Source organism: Diorhabda sublineata, chromosome 6 (assembly GCF_026230105.1).
Source record: "Diorhabda sublineata isolate icDioSubl1.1 chromosome 6, icDioSubl1.1, whole genome shotgun sequence".
Taxonomy (NCBI): domain Eukaryota; kingdom Metazoa; phylum Arthropoda; class Insecta; order Coleoptera; family Chrysomelidae; genus Diorhabda; species Diorhabda sublineata.
Window position 1 is genome coordinate 9,298,363 of NC_079479.1, and position 27,777 is coordinate 9,326,139.

At 32.6% G+C, this 27,777-nt stretch overlaps 2 protein-coding genes across 2 annotated transcripts in view; both read left to right on the forward strand.

The window, feature by feature from the left end:
• The window catches only part of LOC130445205 (mucin-2), a 53,320-nt gene extending 39,079 nt beyond the window's left edge, over window positions 1-14,241 (forward strand). The window contains exons 2-3 of the mRNA XM_056780749.1: window positions 5,159-5,209; window positions 7,298-14,241. Coding sequence (XP_056636727.1) covers window positions 5,159-5,209; window positions 7,298-14,241 — 6,995 coding nt within the window. The remainder of the gene's footprint in view (window positions 1-5,158; window positions 5,210-7,297) is intronic.
• LOC130444990 (uncharacterized) overlaps window positions 14,221-27,777 on the forward strand; it is a 28,948-nt gene continuing 15,391 nt past the window's right edge. The window contains exons 1-5 of the mRNA XM_056780408.1: window positions 14,221-15,489; window positions 19,245-19,456; window positions 19,587-19,790; window positions 20,314-25,801; window positions 26,997-27,170. Coding sequence (XP_056636386.1) covers window positions 14,268-15,489; window positions 19,245-19,456; window positions 19,587-19,790; window positions 20,314-25,801; window positions 26,997-27,170 — 7,300 coding nt within the window. The 5' untranslated portion in view covers window positions 14,221-14,267. The remainder of the gene's footprint in view (window positions 15,490-19,244; window positions 19,457-19,586; window positions 19,791-20,313; window positions 25,802-26,996; window positions 27,171-27,777) is intronic.

A 27,777-nucleotide genomic window follows, 5' to 3' on the forward strand; every position in this document is an offset into this window, starting at 1 on the left:
CACACACCACCAAATAAATTGCTCAGCATCGTTTATGAAATTCTATGTTTAAATTGTAATAAAAAACACTTACTAATCGGATAACCTCTCACATAAGTGACAGTAAATTGTATCCTAAGAGATGCTTGCTACCTCACATGTTTTCTATAAGGATTATTCTATGGATTATGAATCTCCTAAAGTTTTGACAACTGGAAACAACATATATTGTTCAAAATGAACAATATATTGATAAAAAATTTGATTTGAGAAACCTTAGTGTGATCTAGTAATATAATTCTACAAAAAATCCAATGTCATCAGTAACTAACTCACTTTTATCTAGCCTATAAAAATTTAATGTCATTCATAAACTCGCCAACAAACATCCAACTTTAGTCATAAAGACGTAACCTAATCTAACCCATAAAAAGTACACTTTGGTGTTTTATTTAACGAATTCTAATACTTTCTTCAATTTCTTGAGTACAAGTACTATTTAACACGTTTATATTACCTTCAACTGTATATGGGTGTGTGAGCTTGTTTGTTTGTAACTCTCTTTTGCAGCTAATTACTGTTAGTGTATCCCACCACTTTAATTTCGTTCATTAATCGAGACGGTTAAGGAGTTAACATCCGAATTCGTCGGTCGTGGGTTCAAATCCCGTTCACGCTATATAAAAATTTGTGTTTTTTCGGCAATTTTCTTTTAGAAATCAACATTGGAAATTTTCTCATTACATCGAAACAAATTTTACAATTGTCTACCCTCTGCTGGAGATTTACCATACTAACTGTATCAGTATTAGTTTAGAATTTAAAAACTTAAATTTTATTATGTTATTCGAGAAGAATTTTATTGGAGATTTACAATATTAATGACTAGTGCTTTAGAAAAGTGATTTAAGTTTTTTCAAATTATATTTTTTCCGATAAATCGTCTCAATTTAGATCTTTTTATTGTAACGACGTTTTCTCAAAAAACTTTTGACGTTTCTACTTTCGGTTTTAATAAAACTATTATGTGTACTAAATAGTAAATCCATTAAACCGATGTTCAAAGTGGAAATGTATGGGAAAATATATGTCAAATAAATTCATATACTGACAGCTGTCAAATAAATTCATATACTGACAGCTGTCAAATAAATTCATATACTGATAGCTGTCAAATAAATTCATAACTTATGTCAAAGTCATTGTATTTACGTATAATGTGATGACGTGATTGTTTTAATGCGACAGATGTTTTCAATGTAGCACATCTTATTTTATTCCAAAAGCTAGTAATTATTATTTTTTTAAAACAAACTAATTCATTGGTAATTAATTAATAGACTAAATTTATGCAATTTTTATATACACAAAAGCTCAACGAAGCTTGTTATTCCGATATTTTAAGAATTATCTTCCAATCCATTAACTGATGTTTCGAAATAATTGATCTAATTCACAAATTTTTTATTTTGTAGAGAAACTCAATGAATGTTTTTAACAAATATATACAGAGGAAAGGCAAACATTAGCATGGTAGTTGAGTGTTTAAAGAGAAAGTATCAAAAATATAGGATTCGACGTTAGATTTAACTTGAATTTTTCATCGAATGCTTTCTAAAATACATTTATTATCATTCGACAACCGTACTGTAAAATAGTTAGTACGGACCATGAGTTTCAACTTGCTACTTGCTATCCATTTTATTATAGAAGAGCTCGAAAGACCACTCGGTCAAATTGTATTGAGAAATGTCTCAAATTGAGGTTTGCGCTGAAATAAAATTTATGGTAAAACAAAAATGATCACCAGAGCAATTGAATATCAAACAAAGCCCGTGCCAAAAAACAAAGGTTGCGAAAAGCGCCAAAAAGGTGATGGCCAAAATATTTTGGAAATATATTGAAAAAAAAATCTTATTTTATTTTTATTTATGACCTTTTTTATGTTAAATTGACCGCACACGTACATAAATTTGAAACTGTCGATTCTAATTTTTTATCTCATTTTGCCAGGTAATTGTGACAAATTCTTTAATCTCAAGTTGTTGTGATGACTTCAAATATTTATATGACAAATTTTTTTTGAAATTACGTTTACGTATTCAACGGTATTTATAACAAGTCCTTATTGTGATTTCTATTTAACGGATTTCATCGTTGGGCAATTCCTATCCTGCAATCAAGACATCTAGTATATGTTTTATATCGATGGACGATGATGATAAGTAGGTCAAATGAGAGTCGGTCATTCGGTTTGGCTTCAGGCTATTTCTTCACAGTTTACATTTGTTTTTTTATTAAATTTTTGGTATCGACAAGTGTAAGAACGCTTGACCTGGAACGTAGACAGTGAAAACGTCGACTATCACATTAACTCGATACTGATTAAAATTAATGTTTTAACTTTAGAATCAATATTAGGATTGGGAAAGCTAAATTTCATCTTAAAATCCTGTTATCAGAGAGATTAAAGAAAAATTTAGTTGACTAGACCACGCTTTTGAAAAAAAAAAACACGTGGTATCATGTATTTTCTTATAGAGATTCCGAAAATCACATCAGTTTTTGAGTTTGAGCAATGGTTTTCGTGAAATTCCAATTTTCATGACTTTTCGTCATTTTTCCTCCTTTTCCTTAATGATTTTTTTCGGAGTAACTGATAGCATTTTTTAAAATGAAACCTCAATACATGATTTCGATGATTTCACGATTTTATCGCCGTCTACCGAACGATGCCGGTAACTATGAATAGTATTCGCCATGAATTCGACAACCAGTTCTTAAATATAGTGTATGATTGGTTGCCTCACCTTAAGGGTGAGACTAAAAATTTATAATTTATTATATTCAAATCTTATATTTTTTAAAACAGCTATCTAATCAAATCAGTAATAAGAAAATATCCAAACAACACCACGGTATTATGTATTTTGATATAGAGATTCCGAAAATCACATCAGTTTTTGAGTTTGAACAATGGTTTCCATGAAAATTCAATTTTCATGACCCCATATCTCAGCAACTAGGACCCCCCCGTAAGGGTTCGTATTCCCATATCAAAATGAATCATTTATTGATATCTCTCTGCGGTAGATCACTGTCGGTCGAATATACAAACACCCTGTATATAAATATACTTTAAATGGCAGTCATATTGTAGTAGACAACATCCCAACACCCATTCATATTGGACTTGACGTCCATTCGACCGTTCACATAATAATAATTTTTTAGTACTATAAACGAGTAGAAAAATATCTATTAGAAATTAAAAATAATGAAGTGAGTTAAAAGGAATGTGTGTTTCTGGGTGTAAGTTCACCATGCCTGGGTGTGACTACTTTCGTAATCGACGAACTGCCCGAGGACACTTCTCACGGATTTAGAACGTCTTTGCTTCTTCCGTCTTGAAATTTAATCGAGTACAACAATGGAGGTAAATCGGAGGTGCGCCGATAACATACTAAAAATCATTGATAATTTGTGAATAACAACTAGTTACTTGCACTTATATAGACTAAGTTTGTTATTAGAAGAAACTAGTGTCATCGTTTTTTATTGACCTCATAAAATTTATTAACTAGATAATTATGTATAAGAATTATATTTGTATCGGTTTAATAGCTACTGAAGCTGATTTTTTTTGATAAATATAACTAGTAAATCAATTTTTACATCCGAAAGGTTGAATAGCAAATTATTTTGAAATATCTGTATACTTACATCGATCGAATTAATTTATCAGCTATCGCGACAGCTCCGTGATTTGCGAGGTGTCACTATTAATGGACAGTAAAACTTTAGGTAAATAACCTGACCACTAAAACACCTGCGATTGGTTCAAAATTCACTCCAGCTCATCGACAAGCACACCTGCGATTTGCACAGGAATATTTAACAAGTATAAAATTTAGTCTTATTTTAGTGTTGTAAAAGTTTACTAAACAAACATATTTGGCTTTAATTTTTGTTAAATTGTTGTAATTTGGCTCTTTGGCTGATAAGTTTGCCGATCATTGTCCTAAACCGACGTTATTATAAAGAAATTTTGTCACATGACACACCCTGTATAACTTAACATAAAATGGGCATTTTAAAATACAAATCGACGTGTTTCGGCACCCTTATTTTTGTTTATTGAAGAATTATTTCCATTCGGAATAATTATAATAACAATATACAATAATTGTGATTTGTAAATATCCATACGAAGGAAAGTTATTATAAAAAAAAACTGTTGTAAATAGTGTAAACAGTTATTCAAGAAAATTTACTCAAGATATTCATGCATTAATGAGTTTTCATAAATTTATATTCACTTTAAAACATATTAAATTGTTTTTCAAACAGCATATTTCATTTCTTGATCTGATTAATAATTCAAGAAATATATAATATAGTTAAAGTTAGAAGTTTCAAAATTATTTGCTTTTTAACCTCGTATATTTGAATCCAACAATTCATCTGATACATCGACAACTAATTGAGTCACAGAAAATTTGATAATAATAACATAATTTAAGTAATAATAATCTGAGGTAATACATTTTCTATATCTTATCAAAAAGGAAATACCTCAGTGAAATTGCCCAGAATAATCCATTTGACGTTGTTGCAGTATTATTATTCATTTGGGACACTCGAATGTATTCTGCGCGCTCTTTCCAGGACCTATGGTGACTCAAGTTATACACCTAGCGATCTAAAGCAATGACGTTATTTATCTGGATCAGTTCTTCTGTATTTAGTTCAACGAATTAAGCATTAAAACTTTGAATTTGGATTTTTTTGAAAACAAAAACTTTCTTCGAGTAATTTTAGGTTAGGTTAGGTTAGCAGATTATGATTATAATGGCGATGTTGTGAAAGTATAAAAGGTAAATACAGGGATTGAAGATACCGTCTTTATATCTGCAAATGTGCGCTCGAACCTTCGTGCGCTCGACTCACGTGCGCTCGATGCACGAATTCGTCACGTCCTCTTTTTCTTTATACAGTGTGGATCAACCAGATGGAATAAATCAACTTAAATTTTTATATAAATAAGTAAATAAATAATCCCCTAATTTGAATATTTCTGATTATAAATAAATAAAAAATGATAAATTGGTACGTTTTACTTTATATAGTCTAATGTTCAATTATTTCTGTTTTTTCTTATATTTTTATTTTGTTCCAGGTCAGCAATACAATATAAATCACACCCCTAGGATTAAACAAAATGATCAAGGTAAATAAATCGATTTTGCAAATGTAAATATTCACATGAAATTTATATTTTCATCCTTGCAACTAACTTACCATGGTGATGTACTGATCATAAATATAATAGGTGTATAGGGGTTGGAACGAGTCTTCATAAAGATCATCATTAATTTGAATTTTGAATTGTTTGTAATAGCTAAGAGAGGGCGTGAAAAATTTTCAAATTTAAATGGATATATTGGATCAATTAACTAATTACAATTCAGTGAGTCGACATTTACATTTTAAATTTAGAGCCATTTAAAAATATTTCATCTTCAATTGTATATTCGTCACAATTTATAATTTATATTTTTGAATTTTATAAAAATCTGGAATTAAGTTGGTCCTATCCTCTTCATCGAATGTTATATATGCAAGATGCTTTTTAGATAACTACCCCTTCTCATAAAAACTAAGTAACAAAGCTAAATATCGCATGGATGAATACGAGGGTTGCTACTAAAGTTTTGAGATATGGCGACAGTGATGTGAATATGTCAAATCTGACATTGCGATCGTAAAATTTGACATTTTTAATGATGAACGTACTCAGAACGTGGTGTCATACGAGTTTTATTCAATTTGTTTACAGATACTTCAAATATTTATCTTGGTTGGGTCAAAATATTTTGAGAAAACATTAATAGTTATAATTTTTTATGAATAAAAGCTAGGGATAGAGTTGTAGATACTTGGTCCAAGCCTGGGCCTATACTGGACCCAACGTAAAATCCTATATGGGCATATCCAATTATAAATATTTACTTTTATAGGTCAAACCCAAAACTAAAGTAGCAACCTTCGTATAATGGATATTAAATAGTACAAACTAAATATTCTTCTGTATTCCATAATGCAAATTATAATTTTTAGATAACACATATCAAGCAGGTAATAAGAGGTAATAAGTATCTTAATTAACTTTGTTGGTGATATTCATAGTGAACACACTGTTTAGACTACCAAGATAACCAAGATAAACCCTCTGTCTCTGAAGACGATAACTTGGTTATCGAATCGCGCGTCAGATGTGTTGGTGGTTGTGTAAACAGTATGTTTAATTAAAGATCCATATTTTCCAAATTATAACATCAAAAATAAATTTATTATTAAATATTATTATCAACGCTTTCATTGAAGTTTGCATGTACTATTGGTATTCTTGGGGCACTGCTTCTAATTATAATTTCCACTTTTAGTACTAGGAATATCAACTTAAATAATAGATAATTGAAAATTTAGTGATTTACTGAACAAACTCTAAAAGTTGTTTTATAATTATTTCACGATTTGTGGTTTCGATAGCTTGTATTAATGAATGGCTTTACAATTTTTATATTTTTATTCTAAATCTAGCTACAGAGATTTATTCAAAACAACAAAATTTCATTGTTTATAAAAAATATTTGAAGTGTCATTTTAAAGAGCAATTCAGCAACAAAATTTATAGACCTTCTAGAAGTTCTTTGCAATTCGTCCTAATAAGGGAGTGAGAAATCTTTTTTACTGAGAAACTATTTTAAGGTTTCGAATTCACAGAAAAATCTGTTTCACTTTATAATAAAAATCAAAAATTATAGTTTACAATTGAAATTTGTCATATAGACCTAAATGTTGATTCTGAAAAACGAAAATTTTTGAGGCACGTTTTTTTTGTGTGTGTGCCTCAACCGCTAAGTGTTAAAAGTTTTTCTGTCTTCTTGCAATTCTGGGTCCGTACTGATTGCTGAATTATTTCTCGGATTAGTGAAGAATATGATGGGCGATTCTCAATTAGCAAAAAATGTTTAAAAGGTGTTTTTCCGAAGCGGTTATGCCGTTGAGGCATATGAGATTGATAAATATTTTCTTTTAACTCTAACAAGAGTCGTTTCTTTTATTTGTGGACACATTTTATTTATTTATCTAGCGTGCTATTAAAATGTGACCGAATATAAAAAGTGTTGATGTAAATACGAAAAGTTGTAATTTAAAATTATATTTAATAATTGTCTGTAGCAGATTTAGAAATGTAAAGTGTATATTAGTTAATCTTTTAGAAATAAACTTACATTTCCCTCCTTCCCTATAGATGTAACCACAGTTCTACTGGTGGACAGTCGCGGAAGGTCACCTACTGGCAAATTCCTAAATATAAAACCCGATCTTGGATTGATCGCTTCGACAGCCCGTACGTTTATACAAGAAGGTGTTACTACTGAGTACGCCACACAAATTTTAGGTACTACTCTAGACAATGGACGTTTATACGCTCATCTACTTACTAAAAGCTCCAGAGTACTTTACGATGATTCCCCAACTAAAACACATGATCAAATCCATAGTAAATGGACAATAAATGAAAATTTCATCAACGTAAGACCATCTCTTGAAAATATCAACAATATTATTCCCAGTAATTCTAAGGATTTTCTACTATACACGACTCGATTATCAAACGACAGTGATGGCGAAACAAATTCATTATTAGAAGTAAAAAGTGTAGAAGAGGAAATTTTAAAAGAATCTCCTTCTAATAATTACAGAGTTCCTTTCGTTGATTTGAAAAAAAATACATTCCAATCAAACGTAAAAGTTTTCAAAATAAGTCCTGAAGTTACAGATGTTAACCACGAAAATATAATTATCGATGAAGAACTAAATGACGAACAAAGAAAAAGAAACAGCTTCTCACCTTCTAAGATAAAAGAGTGGGAAAATTTACCAACTTTTACTGTGAGAAATGAATTTTCACCATCGGGACTATCGTTTCTCGGAGATTTACCTGATTTCGAAGAACGAACTGAACGTTCAAAGCTTACAACACCAGCTGATCGTAGAGCTAAACTCTTATTCAAAGCTCATTTAACAAAACCTAATGCAAAAGATTTAACATCGATAACTTATACCGGATTTGCTGATTTTACTACTACTGTCGGAGACACAGTTATCGTATTCTCTCCACATACTACAGAAAAAGTAGAAAAATCCATGAAAACAACTAATTTACAAAACCCTACCATAAGTTCGATGATTCAACAAACTACTACTTTACTTGAACCACCTCTAGCAACCAAAGTTACCACTTTTTTATCGCAAGAACCTCCTATGGAAACTAAAACTTTCAAAGCTAGCGATTTGGAAATGAAAACCGCAATTCCCACGATGGTTATTGACAAAACTGATAGACTTAGGGATCCAAAGAAACAAACCATAGAGGAACATATTGATATTGATGCTAAATCAGCTGTTTTGGCACACGAACAAGGCCAAGACACAACTCAATTACATTCATTAGACGTAATTCAACCATCAGAAACACAAATACCAATGCTATCGACACCTTCGGAAGAAGATATCGCTAAAATATTTGCGTCCCTTCAAGCTCTTCAAAAACAATCAACTCAAGGTTTAGAAACAGTAGCTTCTTCAATTATAGAAACTAGCATAGAAGAAAGTAGAGTACAACCTACCGGAGGTGCTACTACGATTTTCTTTGATGATGAAATTCCTACAGAAAGTAATTCTGTGAGTGATACATACTCATCAATTCGCAAAGAAGAAGCAACTATAACAACAGAATCAGCTAATATGGATGATGAAGAATCGAATGAGGAATCTTTAGAAACTACAGAAAATATTAATATTGATGCAGAAAATGAAGCGATAATAATCGAAAATAAAGTGGATGCAACATGTAGTGATAGTAGTAAAATCGTAGCAACCACCACGTTCAAAACGTTAACTTACTTAACAACATTCTTTATCCCAGACGGTGAAGGTACTACTTCAATTTCTGTAAAAGCAAATGAAGTTACATCTACAGAAATTGGTTTTACAACTGAGCCTTGTATAGGAATTGTACCATCTTCAACTACATCTCTTTCAATCGAATCAAGTATCACGGAAGAAATTCCTACTACTACTGAAGAAGTATCAACTATCGAAGAACAAGTAACTACTGAAGAACAAGCAACTACCGAAGATGAAATGGAATCAAGTACGGAACAAGAAATAACAACAATAAAACAAATAGAAAGCACAACAGCTGAAATAACAACTGAAGAGCACCACGTGACAGATGCAGTTACTGAAGCAGTTGAAACAACAACGGAAGAAGATGGTGACGAATTAGAAATAATTTATAAAACTTTATATACAACTTATACTTATTTAACAACATATTTTCAAGAATCTACTTCATCAATATCTAGTAGAACAGTCGTGACAACAAATGTAGTTACCTCGACATTAGATCCTAAAGAGGGACTCGTAGGACTAGAAAATGAGCAGAATTCCGGTATAAAACAAAACACTATATCCTTCGAAGATTTAGCTGATATCACACCATCCAAAACTACATTAGTTGAATCGACCGATTCTCCAACAATACATGTATCAAACTTGAACGGAGCAACTCCACTTTTAGATGATAAAGAAATCAATTTAGAAGCTATTAAAACGTATTATACGACTTATACATATTTCACAACAATTTTCGTCGACGGTGAAACAGAAATATCTAGTAGAACAGAAGTTTATACCAATTATATAACTCCATCTGTTCTAGCAACCGTTCCGTTGAACACCAGATTAACAAATCCAATAGAGAACGATAATGATGATGATGACGACGATTTACAAGAAGAAGAAGATGATGATGATTATATTAACAAGAAAAAAAAATTGGTAACATCAAATATAAAACCTCAAAATATATACAATACTATAGATAGAAAAAAAACGACGATTGCTGTTGAAGACGTTACCACAACTGAAGATAATCAATTAGACAACGTATTAGATCTAAGTGATTATGAAACTATATCAACTATGGTGACGGACGTTAGAAGTACTACATCTGAAGGTGAAAGAAAAATTATAGATAACTTGGATAAACGCAATGTGTTGCTAGATGATCAAATTGTTTCGGAATCGAATAACGATTCGGAAATCATACCATCACCTACGCTATTACTACAAACCAGTTACACAACTTTCACATATTTCACTACTATGTATCACGGTACTACTTCTAGTAACGTTGTTAGTAGATTAGAAACTGTAACTAACGTAGTTACTCAAACGTTAGAACCAACTCCAATTTTATCTACCGAAGATCCCAACTCCCCTATTACTTATTTCACCACGTTCACCTATTGGACGACTTTGTATAAAGATGGTACCACAAAAATAACTAGTAGAGAAGAGACTGTTACCAATGTAGAAACTCCAACAATTAAAGCTACTAGTACTATACCAGTTATTATTACTACAGACGTTATTGATTCTAAAAGTATAATTACCGAATCGGATAGTAGTAGCTTACCTAGTACGATTGGAGAGGATGCTCTTACAACTTATTATACTACGTATACTTATTATACTACGTCATATATTGGTGATAGTACTATATTAAATAGTCGATTAGAAACAGTAACGAATATTATAAATAATACAGATATCGATACAAACTATATCGGTAAAGCAATAGGTTTATATGATAAAAATAAGATAGTTAGTGAAGATAAACCAATTGAAGATCAAAGTACTACTAGTACTTATATTAAACCAACAGGATTATTATCAACAATTTTGAATACAATAGAAAATGATGGTACTACCACTATATTATCCACAGATGTTTATGGTACTTACATAGATGGCCTTTACGCGAAAGTACTTGAAAGTACATCTAGTATACTAACAAAAGAAATAAAATCTTCACCGATTGAAGATACATTGAAACCTACAGGTATCGTTAGTATTAATCAAGGTAAAATAGTAGACGCCGAAGGCATTAGTACTCTATTTTATACAACCCAAGCAATTGGAACATACATCGATAATTTATACGCTCAAGTTATAGAAAGTACTAGTTCTTTAACTGTAAACGAAGCTAAAAAATCTGCTTTACCAAATGATTTTCCTCTTATCCATAAAACTGGATTAGTTAGATCTATAGAAGGTTCTATAATTCAAAATGATACAACAACTTTTTATGAATCTAAAGTACTAGGTACTAATATAGATGGTAGATATGCCCAAATAATTGAAAGTACCTCAAGTTTCTTAATAGGAAAACCGTCTAATATCCAAACAAGTACTATAGATGGAATACAACCAAGTTCAACACAAGCTCCCGATAATACGATTAGTCCTACTGCAATCGTAACACCTTCTTCAGTATCAATAGAAGGATCTATTAACGAATCAGCTAAAGTAGATGAAGAAATAACAACGGAAGAAAACGATGAGGTCGAAGATGATCATAAAGGAAAAGGATCATCTCGATTAACTTTTCAAACTAAAAAACGAACGTTCACACCGGCTATTAGACCTTTTGCACCAAGACCACGACCATCTTTCGCGCCGAAACGAAAACAATCAGGACAAACTACCGCAGCTACTATAACAAGAAGTGATTTTACCCCAACCGTTACGGCTGTACCAGCTTCGAAACTAAATCGATTTGGAGGTAGAAGATCTTCTACTGGTACTAATGCTATAAATCCAACGGTATCTAGTAGTAGAAAATTCTCTAGATCAAAAACATCGAGTTCACCATCTTTCGGTGGTAGAAGAAGTAGTTCATCTAGAATACAACCTACTAGTACGTTTGGTTTTAGTTCTAGAAGATCTAGTTCGAGATCTTCTAGCGGCGGATCTAATCGTTCTAGTTCTTTGTTTGGAACTAGACCTAGAATTAGACCTACTTTAACGTCTGGATTGAATAGATCACCGAGCTCGAATGTTATATCTTCTACAGATGATGAGAATAATATCACAATTTCTATAACTGAAAATCCAGAAGAGACGGTTGAGACGGGGGAAACAACTTTAGAAGCACAAACTACTACTGAAATAACATCGCGACGAGGTCAAAACCCTCTTTTGAAATTCAGAAGACCTCCATTAGGACGAACTACAACCACTAGGAATTCAAAAGCTATTAAAAATGTACCTAAATCTACGACTTCCACAACTACAACATCGAAACCGAAAACTACAAGATCTAATAGTTTGTTGAATAGATCAAGGGCAAATGGTTTATTTCCTAGAAGAAATTTATTTACCACAACTTCAACTACACCTCCTCCGGATGAAGAAGAAGAGTTAGTAGATGAAGATTTACTCGAAGAATATGATACGGAAGAGGATACAGATTACGAGAGTTCAATAAAAAATACTCAAATAGCCGAACCACCTACAACACCTAAAACAACAACCAGTAATCGTGTACAAATTAAACCATTCAAAAAAAGAACTAAACGTGAAACGTACTCCAGGTTTAGGCGACCAATTAGTAAAACGACATCCACTGCTGCTCCAATAGAAAAAGAAGAAACTAGAGGTAAATATACGTCTAGAAGTAGAACTAAAACTTCCACATCCACTACAACTACTACACCTCCCACTACGCCCTCTACAAGAAAAAGGATATCTCCAAGTAAAGCTCAAAGTAGAACTCAATTTACCTTGAGAGGTGAAAGCGAGAAGAGGTCCAATTTTAAAAGACCCACTTCTAGTAATAGAGTTAACAGACTTACTACCACCAGACCAAGTAATAAAAGATATAGAAATAATTATCAAACGGAAGCAACCAGAAAAAATAACAATAGTAATCGACAAACGACTAGAACCACGAGTAGGAGTAGAACAAATAATCAACGACAACGATATCCCAACGACGTAGAAATAGATACTTACGTTCAACCAAAAAACGACGGTACTATTACCGTGACCCGCCACGTACCAACCGAAGTTACTATACCCGTAGTTAATGGAAAAATAACCGAATACAAAAACGTAGTTACCGCTAAAGTTAGCACAGATATTTTAGGACCATCTCAATACACTACATCAGTAAACGCTCTCGGTAAAGATGTAACGATATTGTTGAGCGAAAATACAGACATCAGCTCCAATGGAGCTACTCTAATCACCCAGTACGTCTTAAAAGAAACTCCTACAACAAGTATTATTTTCACCCCGACTTATATAAATAGACGTAAAACCTCTTTTAGACACGTCATACCTAGTACAATTTATGAAGTTGAGCAAGTTGTTAATACGATACAACCAGCTCTAGCAGCTCAAGCACCTTTAGCTAATATTTTATTATCACAGTTATTATTGGGAGGTTTACAACCACAACCTAATGCTCTACTAGGTTTCCAACAACCATTAACTCCAACCACCGAAATTAAAACTAGAACAACCACATATGTAACTACAGTAACTAGTGAAATATCAACAGTTATACCATTAACTTTTAGAGGTAAAGAAATATTCACAACTTTAATAGATAGTAGTGTAAGCGTAGTAACAGCTACGGAATTTTTAACTGATACGATTGTAGTAACTCCTAGTTTTGGATATCCTCAACAACAATTGAATACCGCTTTATTACTACCGTTGTTACAACAACAGTTACAGCAACAGCAACAGCTACAAAATAACCTACATCCAGTACAACCCACTACTAATTTTTTAAACGTAAACGATCAACCAACTAGTGATACATTTCAAGAAGAAGAAAAATTAAATCTAGCTGATGACGAATTTAGTGATATTAAAAAACCTTTAATAGTTGATGATATCGAGTCTAATTCGAAAAGTAAAACTAGTAGGAAAGGTAAAAAACACAAACCAAGTCGTAATATACCATTAAAGGAATCGAGTGTTATAACTCTTTACGTATCCGGAAGAACCCCTGGGGAATTTACCACTATACTTTCAACCGTGCCCGTTACGGAAGAAAAAAATAGAAAAAGAAGAGAATTAAGAACATTAGTAGCCTCACCATCACAAATAATAAAACAATCAAACATCGAAGATAAATTTGATAATTTCCTTATGGCTGGTGTTAAAGATATAGAATTGGAAACATCAGAAATAACACGCGAAACTCAAAGTTTGGAAAGTATAGTTGGAGATGTTTCTACGTATTTAACAACGTTAAAATCACCCGATTCAAGTCAAAGTAGTAAATATATAAAATCATCTAGAAATTCTCATGATTTTTTAGTATAAAAGACCTTAGCAGAGTTACCCCCTTAATGCCAAAGGTCGAATCTTCTCTTTATAAAGGGGGCATTCTGGCCACATCACAATCATGTAAATATAACAAAATTAATAGAGGAATTAGAAGTAAACGAGATTTAACTACGAATAATAATAATACGAAAATAAAGAGAAAGATATACAAAAAATTAGTGAGAGTACAATTATTATCTAATAACACCCTTAATAACGATGATGTTATTAATGTAAATGTTGAAACAACTACTAAACGTAGACGGCGTAGAATAAAAATAAAGAAAAAGAAAAGAAAATTGAATAACCCCGATCAAAAAACAAACGAATATTTACCACAAATTGTGAAATTTAGAAAAAGAATTGTGGTTACTAAAAAAAGATTAATAAATAGAACTCAATACACGTCAGTTGAATCGGGGGAAAAAACAAATACGATTCCTATTAGTAGTACTATCGTGAATCCTGATTATAACGGGATCGATTATTCAGATTACGATAACGATATTTCAAAAGAAAATCACGACGAATACGATATTGATATAGATAACGATTATGATGAAACAACTACGCAATTCCAAGAACTAGTCACATTAAAAGAATCCGACTTTTTCCATGGAAATGAAGATGAACTTTATAACGAACAAGATTATTTAACAACTGAACCGTATTTATCCGAGGATCGTGTAGTATTACATGAGGAAGATGAAAATGTATCAAATAATATTGATGAAAATATTTATACAACAACTGAAAGCGATCAAATTGAAATAACGACCGAAGAAGTTGATAAATACGTTACATCTAATGCGAATAATTTAGAAGAAACAAAAAACAACATATCCAAATCTTCGATATATGCTTATAATGAAGAAATCGCTGATAAACCAACCTTCCAAGACATACCTGAGTACGAGCCTTATTTTCCCGAACTGACTGAATCTCTAGATGCTCCTATAATTCTCTTTAAAACAACTGTTCTATCTTCTGTCGACCTTTTAACTAAAACTGTTGTACAAAGTAGATTAAGAACATACACATTCGTTGTAACTACCATAGCTGGAGACGAGCAAATTGTTACATCGACTACTGAAGTTAGACCACATACGAAAACAACTGTTATCACAGAACCTGTTACCAAATTGACGACTCTGACTCTCTTAGATATAGACGCGACGACTACTTTATCCAGCCCACAACAAACTATATCTCCTGTTGTTTTGGATAACATTCGATCTCTTCAAGGTGAGTCATCTTCTGTATAAAATGCGCTCAATTAAAAGATGTACGAATTGATAATAACACAGAATGATAAAACATTCAAAAATTGTGTTGTTATTCATTAATTTATTTCAGCATTTCGACATATTTATTCGACATAATTATAGATTTGGAAGATAGCGAAGAACTTGGTTAAATTCTGGGACCATTGATGGAAGAAAAACACCTTTTTAGACAAAAACCGATTTTATTCATCAATGTAATCTCCTTCAAGACCAATATAATCATTCCAGCTCTTTTCTAACTTCGTTGCCCTGCTTGTAGAAGAATTTGTCTTTTGCTTCAATATAGGCTTCAATTTCATCAATTGCTTTTTCATTTGAGCTGGATTTCTTACCGGCGAGCATTTTTTTGAGATCACAAACTAATTAGTAGTCACTGAGGGCTAGATCTGGACAATAAGATGGACGAAAAAGCAATTCAAAGTGTAATTCGTTCAATTTAACCATCGTTGCCATCGACTTATGAATCGATGCATTGAAACGATCCAAAAACTCTAGGTAGTATTCGCTATTGGTTATCTTTCCCTTTTGGAGATAGTCAATGAATAATATTCCATGCGTATCCCAAACTACCGAAGCAATAACCTTGCCAGCTGACTGTTGTGTTTTTGGACGCTTCGGACGTGATTCACCAGCTGCAGTCCACTCGGATGATGATCGTTTTGATCCCGGAGTGAAGTGATTGATCCATGTGACTGTGAGTAAAGGCAGCATCTACTTTGTTAAAAGCTTTTTCATGTTCAAGCATAATTGTGCCTTCTTATATCTTTAGGGCCTTAATTTTCCCATGTAATTTCAATTTACGTTTGGATATAACCAATTTTTGGATTTTTTATGCGTTCTGGAGTTACCACCTCAATTGGATATCCCGAACTTTTACCATCATCGGTGTTTGTACGAACTCGTTTAAACTCAGCAAACCATTAGAAAATGGTTCTTTTCGATGGAGTAGAGTCCGGATAACACTTTTGAAGACATTGCTGACATTGTACAGTATTTTTTCTTATCAAAAAGCTATGGTTAGTTAACACAAATTTGTTTTGAATCCATTTTTTGAAAATCAAAAGTAGCTTCATTTAAATGGCTGTTACTTTTTTCTGATCAATCGAAACGTCATGGAATTCTACACATAGTTTTTGATAGTTGGTACTTCATAAAATTTATATTCGTCGTTGATTTCGTCATTTGTATCTGTGGCAGATAAAATTTCGCCATCGGTTATTGAACCTGAGACAGCAGGGGTGTTACAGCTCTCCGTGTCTTATCAATTACAAAAATAGCTATTAGAACCATTATATTCGCTACTTGTCGAAAAACACTAAAACTAGCTTAGCAATTGCTTTACCATAGAACATTCTAAAATTATGGATGATTCGTTGGTCAAATGGTTGCAATTTGAAAAAATTGTGGATGATCCCTTGGTCAAATGGTTGCAATTTGGAAAAATTATGGATGATTCCTTGGTCAAATGGTTGCAATTTGAAACAATTGTGGATGATCCCTTGGTCAAATGGTTGCAATTTGGAAAAATTATGGATGATCCCTTGGTCAAATGGTTGTAATTTGGAAAAATTATGGATGATCCCTTGGTCAAATGGTTGAAATTTGGAAAAATTATGGATGATACCTTCGTCAAATGGTTGCAATTTAGAAAAATTGTGGATGATCCCTTGGTCCAATGGTTGCAATTTGGAATGTATATTTGACGAAAAGAAGTAGATTGGACAATGTAGGAGGACTGTTGTGGACAGTAGAATTATTTAAAAAGAGTGAAATATTCGGCTTTGGTCGATTGATGTCTCCCATAACAGTTAAAATCCATTTATTAAGAAGTTTTGTCGTCATCCAAGTTTTCTGTTAGTATGATAATCAGTAGGAAACGATTTATATGCGCTAAAATATATTTTAAAAAAAATGGGGTCAAATTTATTATTCTGTTTTGGAAAATCAATTCGAACACCTTTTTTGTAAAGAGCTTAACGATTATTTCTATGTTGAAAAACATATTTTTCTTCTATTTCCAATTTAACAAATTATCTGTAAATATGTATTTGTATTATAATTTAATTCTATTTGTTGTAAAAAGCTGATTTTTCCTAGTTTTCAACTGCAAAATGTATAAAACTAAACTTTTAATCTATGCCCTGGAACAACACTCATGTATCAAGTTTTGAATTGGAAATCGTACTTTCCGAAAAAAGTTTTAACTATTAAGGCTTCAATTTCTATCTCTAACTTTTTATACAGTGTTGTCAATATTAATGGATTGTATTGAGCTTAGATTGAGCCTGTTGCGGCAGGAATTGTGACAGCTATAGAAGAGAGTCCCAGTCTACATTAAATAGTATCTCGCTGGTTACTCTTTTTGAACTCTTTTTGAACGACTTCCAAGCAGTGTTTTCCATCGACGATAAAAGCCTTTCCAACTGAGGATCTCTTATAATTTCACGTATCTGTGGGCCAAAAAATATTCCCTCTTTCAATTTTCCTATTACAGCTTGGCGCCTGCATGAAGTTTTTCAAAACAGATTAATCACTATTAATACAGACAGAAGAACTACTAATACGAGTAAGAGGATGGTCCAGCGATGTTCAATAAGTTCGATACCCTTCATTGTTGGAAAACCCTTGCCATTATTTCAAGTCTGGGAGTAGAAAATAATCCGAGGGTTCTGAATAGAGTGTGTAAGGTAGCAATTCAAACTTCAGCTCAATCATTTTGACCATTGCAATAATGTGTGAGCTGGTGCATTGTTTTGATGAAACAACATTTTGTTCTTAGCCGAATGCGGCTGTTTTTGCTTGATTTCTTCGTTCAAAAGCTGCAATAAATTCTCATCGGGGGAGTAAATGAAAATTATCTCACGTACATCCAAAAAAACTGGTGCCATAACCTTGCTTGCAGATGGAACGGTATTTGCTTTCTTTGAAGGCGGTCTTCCTCTTTATTCTATTGTTTTGAGTATGAAGTGATGAACCCACTTTTCATCCTTAGGCATGAAATTCGGCTTTATTTCTCTAAAACAATGTCAAACACCCGGGAACATCTACACGAGGCTGTTTTTGTTCCATTGCTAGCAAACGTGACATCCATCTTGAGCACAGCTTTCCGCACTTTTGGAAATGTCTATTATGTGTGCTAGCTCGCGCACTTTCAGTCGACGATCACCTAGTACCAATTTGTAGGTTGTCTTCAACATTTCTGGAGTCGTCACTTCATTTGGTCGACCATTGCGATGCTGGTCTTCAATATTTTACTGTTGAAAATGAATGAGTCTCACCCAGATGGCTGTCAAACAGATACTAAACAACGTGGCATCTGCAAACTTGAAACTTATGCAGTATAGATTGTGTACTTTCTAATACAGTGGCACCTATAGGTCAGGGCAGATACTACTGGGACCATCCGCGTATCTTGAGTTAAATTCCATGACATGTTTTAATAAGCTAAAATGGTGTTGTACATACTATCACATATAGGAACTCCACGATGAAATATAACTTGTGGATATTTTCTAATGATTTATAAGTTTAGTTGTCTTTTTAAGAATGTTGCATACAAGACGTTATTTTTTTTTTGTAGACCAAGTTAAAATTGTTTGAATTTTTCTAACAATGAAGTAGATAAGCTTTTTAAATAACTTTAAATTGGGTTACAATCAAACAGCTAATAACGACAATATAGATGATAATGTATTTGAAATATTTTTTGAACAGATAAAAAAATCCAGAATTTTGACGAAGCCAGAAATCTTGCCACGAGGATCATGTCCAATGGTGTAGAAGTAATTGTAGCCGGAGATAAAACTATTCCTGGCGAAAAGGATTTCAAAAGATTTCTCACCTCGGGTACATACAAACCCATAACGTTAAAACCAAGTACTTTAACTGAAAACGTGGTTATGCTGATACCTCAAGATACATCAAAAGTAAGTATTATAAATCATCAATCGAAAATTCATTCATTGTTTGCGTCTAGTTGATTGATTTATTCAAAGATATGTCAGCTAAATTAATTCGGTATTGAGTGAACAAACAATGATTTTTTTTAAATTTTAGGTAAACGGTTTATCAACGACAATGTACCCGAATCAATTTATAACTAAAACATGCTTAACGACATTCACGTATCTGACTACTTTCTTGGAAGGCAGCACAACTACAGTATCCAGCCACGAACAAGTCGTTTCGAATATAGCTACAGAAGAAAGGAATACTGGAAAAATTTTGCCGACCCCAGCGATGGGAGTTACCGTCACACAGGTATGACAGATGGTGACATTTTTATTTTATCACTTTAATACTTTTATCACTCAATCAGTATTTGTCTGTCTTTCTAAGTTAAACCTCTCCAAGGTTCAGTTCCTTGACCTGCGTTTGCATTCCAGTTCAGTTGAATTGCGTTTGTTACGTTTATTCTTTGTTCTCTTTAGTTGTTACTTCACATTATTGGATCATCGACCGAATTTTTGCGTGAAACCACCAACCAAACTGAATCCCTGTCTCTTTAAGATAAACCTCTCCAAGGTTCACTTCCTTGACCTGCGTTTGCATTCCAGTTCAGTTGAATTGCGTTTGTTACGTACATTCTTTGTTCTCTTTAGTTGTTGCTTCACTACCAAATTCTCCTGTGTCTGCGTTCGTATCTAGTTACGTTGAGATAACTTGGATTGATCCAGAATATTACGACTATAAGTGAATTTAAACTACATGGATATTTCCTATTTTGTTTTATTAATAAATCTTCTTGAATACTATATTTTTTAAATTATGATTATCTTTTCAGAATCCCAAATTGTCCGTAGGAGTATTCCATACCACATACACTTATCTGAATACAATTCTTGACGGGGATCAGCCTTTAGTGGTGTCTTCGAAACATACAGTAACTAATACAGTTACAGCTCCAGATGATTATCTTTCACTTTTAAAAAAAGTACACAGTACGGAATCCGCGATGAAAGATACGAATACTTATTATAGCACGATTGGTCTAGAAAAAACATCGTACGAAGGCAACAAAACTTCAGTAATAAGAACAAACGAAGTGGTAACACAAGTTGTTATAACTGAAAGTGTTCCACCAAGAGCCACTTCTGTAATGACATCTTACATTGCACTTGATAAGAACAATTTAGATTCCGCGTATATAACTACAGATGTAGTCAAGACATACCTCGTGACTTATACGTACTACAATACTGTCCAAAAAGATAATTCGCCTGTAGTTTATACAAACACATCTGTCTCTACTGATATAGTTACAGAAAAATTATATCTCAGTCCAAAAACTACGAGCAATTACGATATACAAAGTAATAATCACCAAGTGAATAACTTTCAAATATTCACCACTAAATCTTATTTAACAACTTTTACATATTTCACAACTTTGTTACAAGAAGAAAATGAAGCGACGATCGTTAATTCTGAAACAAGTATCGTTGAGAACGTAGTATCCGAAACAATCGATTTGAGTTTGTTGGATAAATCAAATTTGTATCAAATTAAAAATGCAATCGAAGACGGTATTAACACTATAGTGAAAACTATAACTTTATACAACGGAGAAACTTTCGAAATCACAGCTATAGCTAATAATCCTGAAGACCAAATTAACCCTACGAAAGTGATGCCTATCGAAAAAACCCACATGCCAGATACTTTAAAAATGATCAAAGAAGATAATAATGTTCCAGATAAATCTACTTCAAATATTATTACTGGTTCTACAATTGTTTTCGTAGACGACGATCCCTTTGCTCAATTTAATCCCACACCAGTATTAAAAAAAACAATAGATATCAAAACTTCTTCACAAACGATTAAATCTTCAAAAGGTGTACAGAAAAGTAAAAGATCCACAAAAAGTAAAACTAAATCTCAAACTTCTACTATTATACCTACCAAAACGAAGAAAAATAATGTGGACTCACTAAAAACGAAACCACAAGTTGATAATAAAATTAAAGATATTAAACCACCAAAAAATGATTTACTAGGATTGGGTTCTATAAATATAGATAGTCTTCAAGCTATTGCACCCCTTCTTAATTCTATGGCAGGATTTCTTACGACTAATCTAAAATCAAACAGAAGAAATGATATAAACATTACTGCTAACACAAAAAAAGATAATATAGATGCAACTAAAAAAGTTATTAACAAAAACTCTAATCAAATAAGTGAAAATAAAGACCCAGTTCAAATGGTAGATGTACAAAATAGATCTCCTATTTATATTCCAGTTAGAGGTTTAGGGGATGATTTTGAAATAGCCGAAAGTCAAAATATCGCTAGTTTCGACTGGGTAGATCCACCTCCAAATAAAAAAACTCCCGAAATACACGGAAGTTCTTTAATGACTCACGGAATACCAATATCTCCCGGTGAAATAATCACCACTAACTCCGATGTAATCGTTGGAAAACCCGGAAGGGTGGGTCCGAGAATACCCCCCATACCTCTCACAAATACAATCGGCGAAAATGACATAACGGTCGAACTACAACCCCCACCTATGCATGAAAATATTTGGCATAAGAAAAATCACGAATACAAGAGAATTCCGATAACTAATAACTTTGAAAAACCTCATCAGTACCACCATCAAGAAGAATATTTAAAGCCGCCGCCTCCAATACAAAATTCGGAATATATTATACCGATAAAGGGTAATGAGATATCGAGAAATGTTCAAAATTATGTTAAAAATGAGAAAAAATATGAACCTGTTCGTTATCAACATCAAGAACAACACGCAAGTAACAACCGGTTAGTACATGCTTATAACATTAATCAGGAAGCAACTTTTAATAAAGTCATAAAAAATAATGTTCCAGAACGTTCAAATAACCATGAGTATCTACCACATAATCATCATGATATTCCGTTCCGTCTACAAGAAGAAATATTAAGAGGAACTAAATTAAACAACATCAATATAAAACCATCCGTAATCAATAATGAGCCTATAATGTTACCAGAAGTTATCGAAAGATCCACTGGACAACCACTTCTAGTCAACATACAACCAAGTCAAATTGCTTTTGTAAATATACCATACAACAGAACAACAGCTTTAATTTATGGCGGATCTACTGAACCTCACAAAAACGGTCAATATTTCAATGATCCATCTCCGTATCCTCTACAAGATTATTCGATAGCGGATGGTAAAGATCGTCCTTACATACCACCTTCAGTTTATCAACCAGATTTACCAAATCAAAAACGAGTTAATGGGGTAATCAAAGTAGAAAATCAATTAATTAGACACGATTCAATAGGTAGTAATAATCAAAATATTCATATAAAACCTACTAGGATCGGAAATTTTAATGTACGCGAAAATCAAGAGGTTAGTATACCTCCTGTATCATTTGGTGTTATACACAGCGGAATTGATTTCGACGCTCATATTATAAATCATGAAAATACATTTCCGAATCTTATCAAAAAACCGTATGATGATTTAAGTGAGAATCAGAATGATAAAAATAAGTTTAATATTGCCAGAAAACCTGTTCTCACTTACCCTAGACCTGTTTATAATCAAGAAGGTATTGTTGATAATTCGATCAAACTATCGTCTAGTATTCAGGATCATAAATATCAAACACCTTCAAAAATATATAATAATATACCAAGACCACATCAATATGGTTCGAAGAATCAAAAAACAGACATTTCTGAGATTATGTTACCTCCCACAACGCAAAAAATACAAATAAATAATTTGTTTAATCAAAATTCTCATAAACTTCCGGAGAATTTTAAACCTTCTTATCCAATACTCGAAGTGCATTTACCACCAATTAATAATCACCAACAAATAAAAGCACCACATGAATATGATAATTATGATAATCATAAAGTTGATGATTTGGAAAATGAAGATGACGAAGTGATTGAAGAATCCAATACTAGACCACTACGTCCTGGTGAACTACCCTATGAAATTGTTAAATTACAAGCTACAACTACGAAAAGAATTCCTATTTTCCGAGAAACAAAACCAAAATTTGATGAAAATACGTCAAAAATAACAAAATTAAATTACGAAAATAAAACTTTATATGAGAATATGACAGCCAAACAAAAATTAACTACTGAAAAAATACTTTTTCCCGATTTTGATAGAATTAACCTTCATGGTGTTGGTTCGCATGAAATCGTCTCACCATATAAACCAGAAAAGAAACCAGTGCTTATATTTATAGATGAAAAAGAAGAATCGAAACATAAATTCTTTAATAAAGATAATGGAGATAATAGAGATCGACCTTCGGTAACTTCTCTACCTATAAATACTTTTAAAGAAAGTTATAATCATACTACCGTTACTTCGAGACCGACTAATGAATTTACTGAAAATAATCGACCTAAGGTAACTTCTCTACCGATTGGTAAATTCAATGAAAATGTTTTTCAAAATAATCCTACTACTACATCGAAATCAATCAATATATTTAAAAAAAATCGACCAGAAATAACATCATTACCAATAAATGTATTTAAAGAATACAATTCGCAATATTCTACTACATCAAATCCTGTTAGTACTTATAAACAAGAAACTAGACCTACAGTTTACAATCCTCGACCTTCAGTAACATCTTTACCTATAGATAAAGTTAAATTATTCAACAACAGAAACAGACCACCGATAATATCGATGGCTAGTACAAACAATAAAAATCGTGGGACTCAAACTGAAAAACCATTCTCCGGGTTACCTTCTAAGACAATTTCGTTCAATGAAATAATTAAAAAAGAAGCGATAGTACCTAAAAATACGATCTATAAACGTCCAACAAGAAGACCGTTTACTAGTAAACCAACACAAACATCCATCGCCGTAGATCATAAAACAACCGTTAGACCATTAACTGACATGGAAATATTGAAACCACCGCCGTTAATTCCCGAATATTTTGATAATTCTACCAGTACGAAACCTCAAGAACCAGTACCGAAAATATCGGTAGTAATGGTACCTCCACCACTTCAAACTGATGAAGATGTATTCGGTATGATTCCTCCTCCTCCGATTACCTCTACATCAAAATATTTTATGGAAAAAGATGTTTCTAGTAATAAAACGGCATCTACTACAACTGAGGTATATAAATTATTAACCCTCGAACATCCTACAAGAAAATCGAATTATAAAACTTCAATAACTACGACTAAAAGAAGAAGACCTGTTTATACAGGTTATACGTCTACGTCTACTTCAAATATTATTAAACAATCACCTAAAACCACACCGAAAACTATAATTAGTCCAACTGTAACTAATAAAGATGTTAATGTTAACATAAATATAAATTATTCTTCATCTACTACTACAATATCTTCATCAGAACAACCATCAACTAGTGAAGAAAATCGGAATATAATTCATAGTTTAGATAATAGTACGACTAGTTTAAATGAAGGAACGAGTATTAAATTTGATGTAATAACATCAGAAATTCATAATACCGGAAACGATATCAAATTAGAATCTACAACGCCGCTTCCTTCTACGATAAAAACAATCTACAATGAAACTAAAAGTAAAATAACAGTACCTACTAGATATATTACTCATACTAAAACAGCTACTGTGACTATAACAAAAACTACTGTTGTAAAATCACTCGGTATGACTCCTTCAACTTTAACAATATTAGTAACTGAAACCGAAAAAACAACTATCATCGATACAGTAACAGAAGTTCATACTCTAGTAAAACCGACTAATATAATAGAAACTGTAACGACTACTATTAAACAAGCTAGTTCTTTATACCCTTACGATATATATGGTAGTCAGTATCCCCCTATTAAAGTTAAACCTACTATATCATCACCGATTTTCAATAACACGGTTAAAGAAGAAAATTCCGAGGAAAATCTTGAGGATTTCATAATTCATGAAACGGATCCGCCCATCACCAAAGATGATAACCGAAATCGTATACCAGCAGAAGAGAACGAATCGATTTTGGTTGTAATGACGGATAAGAACACGAAAAATATCGTTAAAGTACCAAGTTATGAGACACAAGAAAGAGACGAGATGATTACGACAAATAGAGATAACAATATTTTTTTGAGCGGGATATTGATCGATCACCAGGAAGATAAGAAAGAGGAAGTACTCGAAGGGTGCGAGATTGAGTGTAAGGCTTCGAGAAACGAATTATGTCAGAAGATAAATGGTGTTTCGAGATGTACGTGTAGACCCGGATTTGCTAGAATGTTTCCGGATAGACCTTGTTTGCGTAAGTGAAATATTTTTATTTATAACAATTATTATTATATTTCTTATACTAGTAGGTCGTGTGGCATCTTGTTGACAAGGAATTTTAGTCCTCTGTTCCGCAATATAAAGTTATCGACTCACTTCAACTTTTTTTTGACATCGATATCTCGACCCCTGTACATACATCCCACCCGGACCATTATCAAAAAAACAATATAAAAATTTTACAGTCACCAACTTACAAAACGCATCGCAGTTATCGCAATCTGCGGTTAGGCGCGCAATAATAGTCATACTACGACGTAGTACGGTTTCCAGAGAAAAAGTCTTATTTGTTTAAAGACTTAAAAGTTGAGAAGAAGATTTGATCATCGATTGTTGTAAGACAATCTGTGAATCCGAAAGACGTACGGCTTCCAAATAAGACGTCTCATTTGTTTAAAGACGTAAAAGTTGAGGAGATGCTCAAAAGATTTGAGCTTTGATTGTTTAAAGATAATCTGTGAATCTGAAAGACGTACGGCTTCCAGAGAAGAAGTCTTATTTGTTTAAAGACTTAAAAGCTAAGGAGTTGCTCAAAAGATCTGATCATCGATTGTTGTAAGACAATCTGTGAATCTGAAAGGCGTACGGCTTCCAGAGAAAAAGTCTTATTTAATTAAAGGCTTAAAAATTGAGGAGATGCTCAAAAGACTTGAGCTTTGATTGATGTAAGATAATCTGTGAATTTGAAAGACGTACGGTTTCCGGAAAAGAGGTTATTTCGTTTTAAAGACGTAAAGACGACGGATCGCTTAAGTCCACTATTTTATTGAACTTTATATATTTGCCGTTTATGTTGATAAAAACTTTTTATCTAACCTACTGGCTGTTTCTAAATAATACCCCAGATAACAAGAACTAAATCATAACCCTACAGTACTGTAAAAAATTAGTAGAATGACTGGATTTTCTTGAAAAGGTGATAAGATATTATGAACATTTCATTCTTGATTGGCGTTTTATTCTCATACCCCAAACAAGTTTTTCGTCGTATCGAGTTAAAAAAATCTTCATCACCAGCGAAATATGCTTCATTAATAACATCAGATCACAAGGTGACCTTAGTTTTATATATTACGTCAATAATTGATATTAAAGACAATGAAAATTTAAACAACAAACTATGTTTTTTCATTTTTTTGAAACTCAAAGTAAATATATTAATTCAATAGCGACCTACACGTATGACGTCCAGGTAACTTTAGGACGAATTGGAAAAGACCATCTCCACTTCTATGATGACTTGAAGGATCCAAATTCCACAGAACACTACAAATTTGTTCAAGCTACTAACGAAGCTTTGGACAGGATGGTAATGCAATCTGATCTGAGAGATATCTCTCACGGTAAGTATTACAAACCGGGGGCGATAATTTTAGAAGCCCAAAAAAATCTTAGGTAGGATAAAACCCATTGTTTTAAATCTATTATTTTTAAAATAATAAAAGTAGCTTCAATTAAATGGCTGTCACTTTTTTCTGACTAAAGCTGGTACTTCATAAACGTCATATGCAGTTGGCAATGCGCCATCTGTGTGTCTGTCACACCACTTATTGGATGATGTAATACACAACTAAAACGTTCTCTAAGTAAATATTTTTCCAACTACTTTGTTATGGGTAACTTTTCTAAAAATTTCGAGTAATAACTTGCATTATCCATTAATATTCTACAGTTTTGACGAAGATGTTTATTATTTTATCATTCTGCGCCTTTTCTTTGATGGTGGATTTAAACCAGTAGATGAATTATTTGAAAAAGTCTGTATTCGACATCAAACAGTTTCATCTTTACTAAATTTATTTGGAAAATGTCCCTCGTTGATTCGTGTTTCATTTAAATAAAATATATTTCTTCTTTGGTTTCTCATTTTTTCTATAGTCCTCTGGTAAATTCTACAATATCGTTTCTTTCTGGTTCACGCTTATTAATAATGAAGTGAAACTAGTTTAC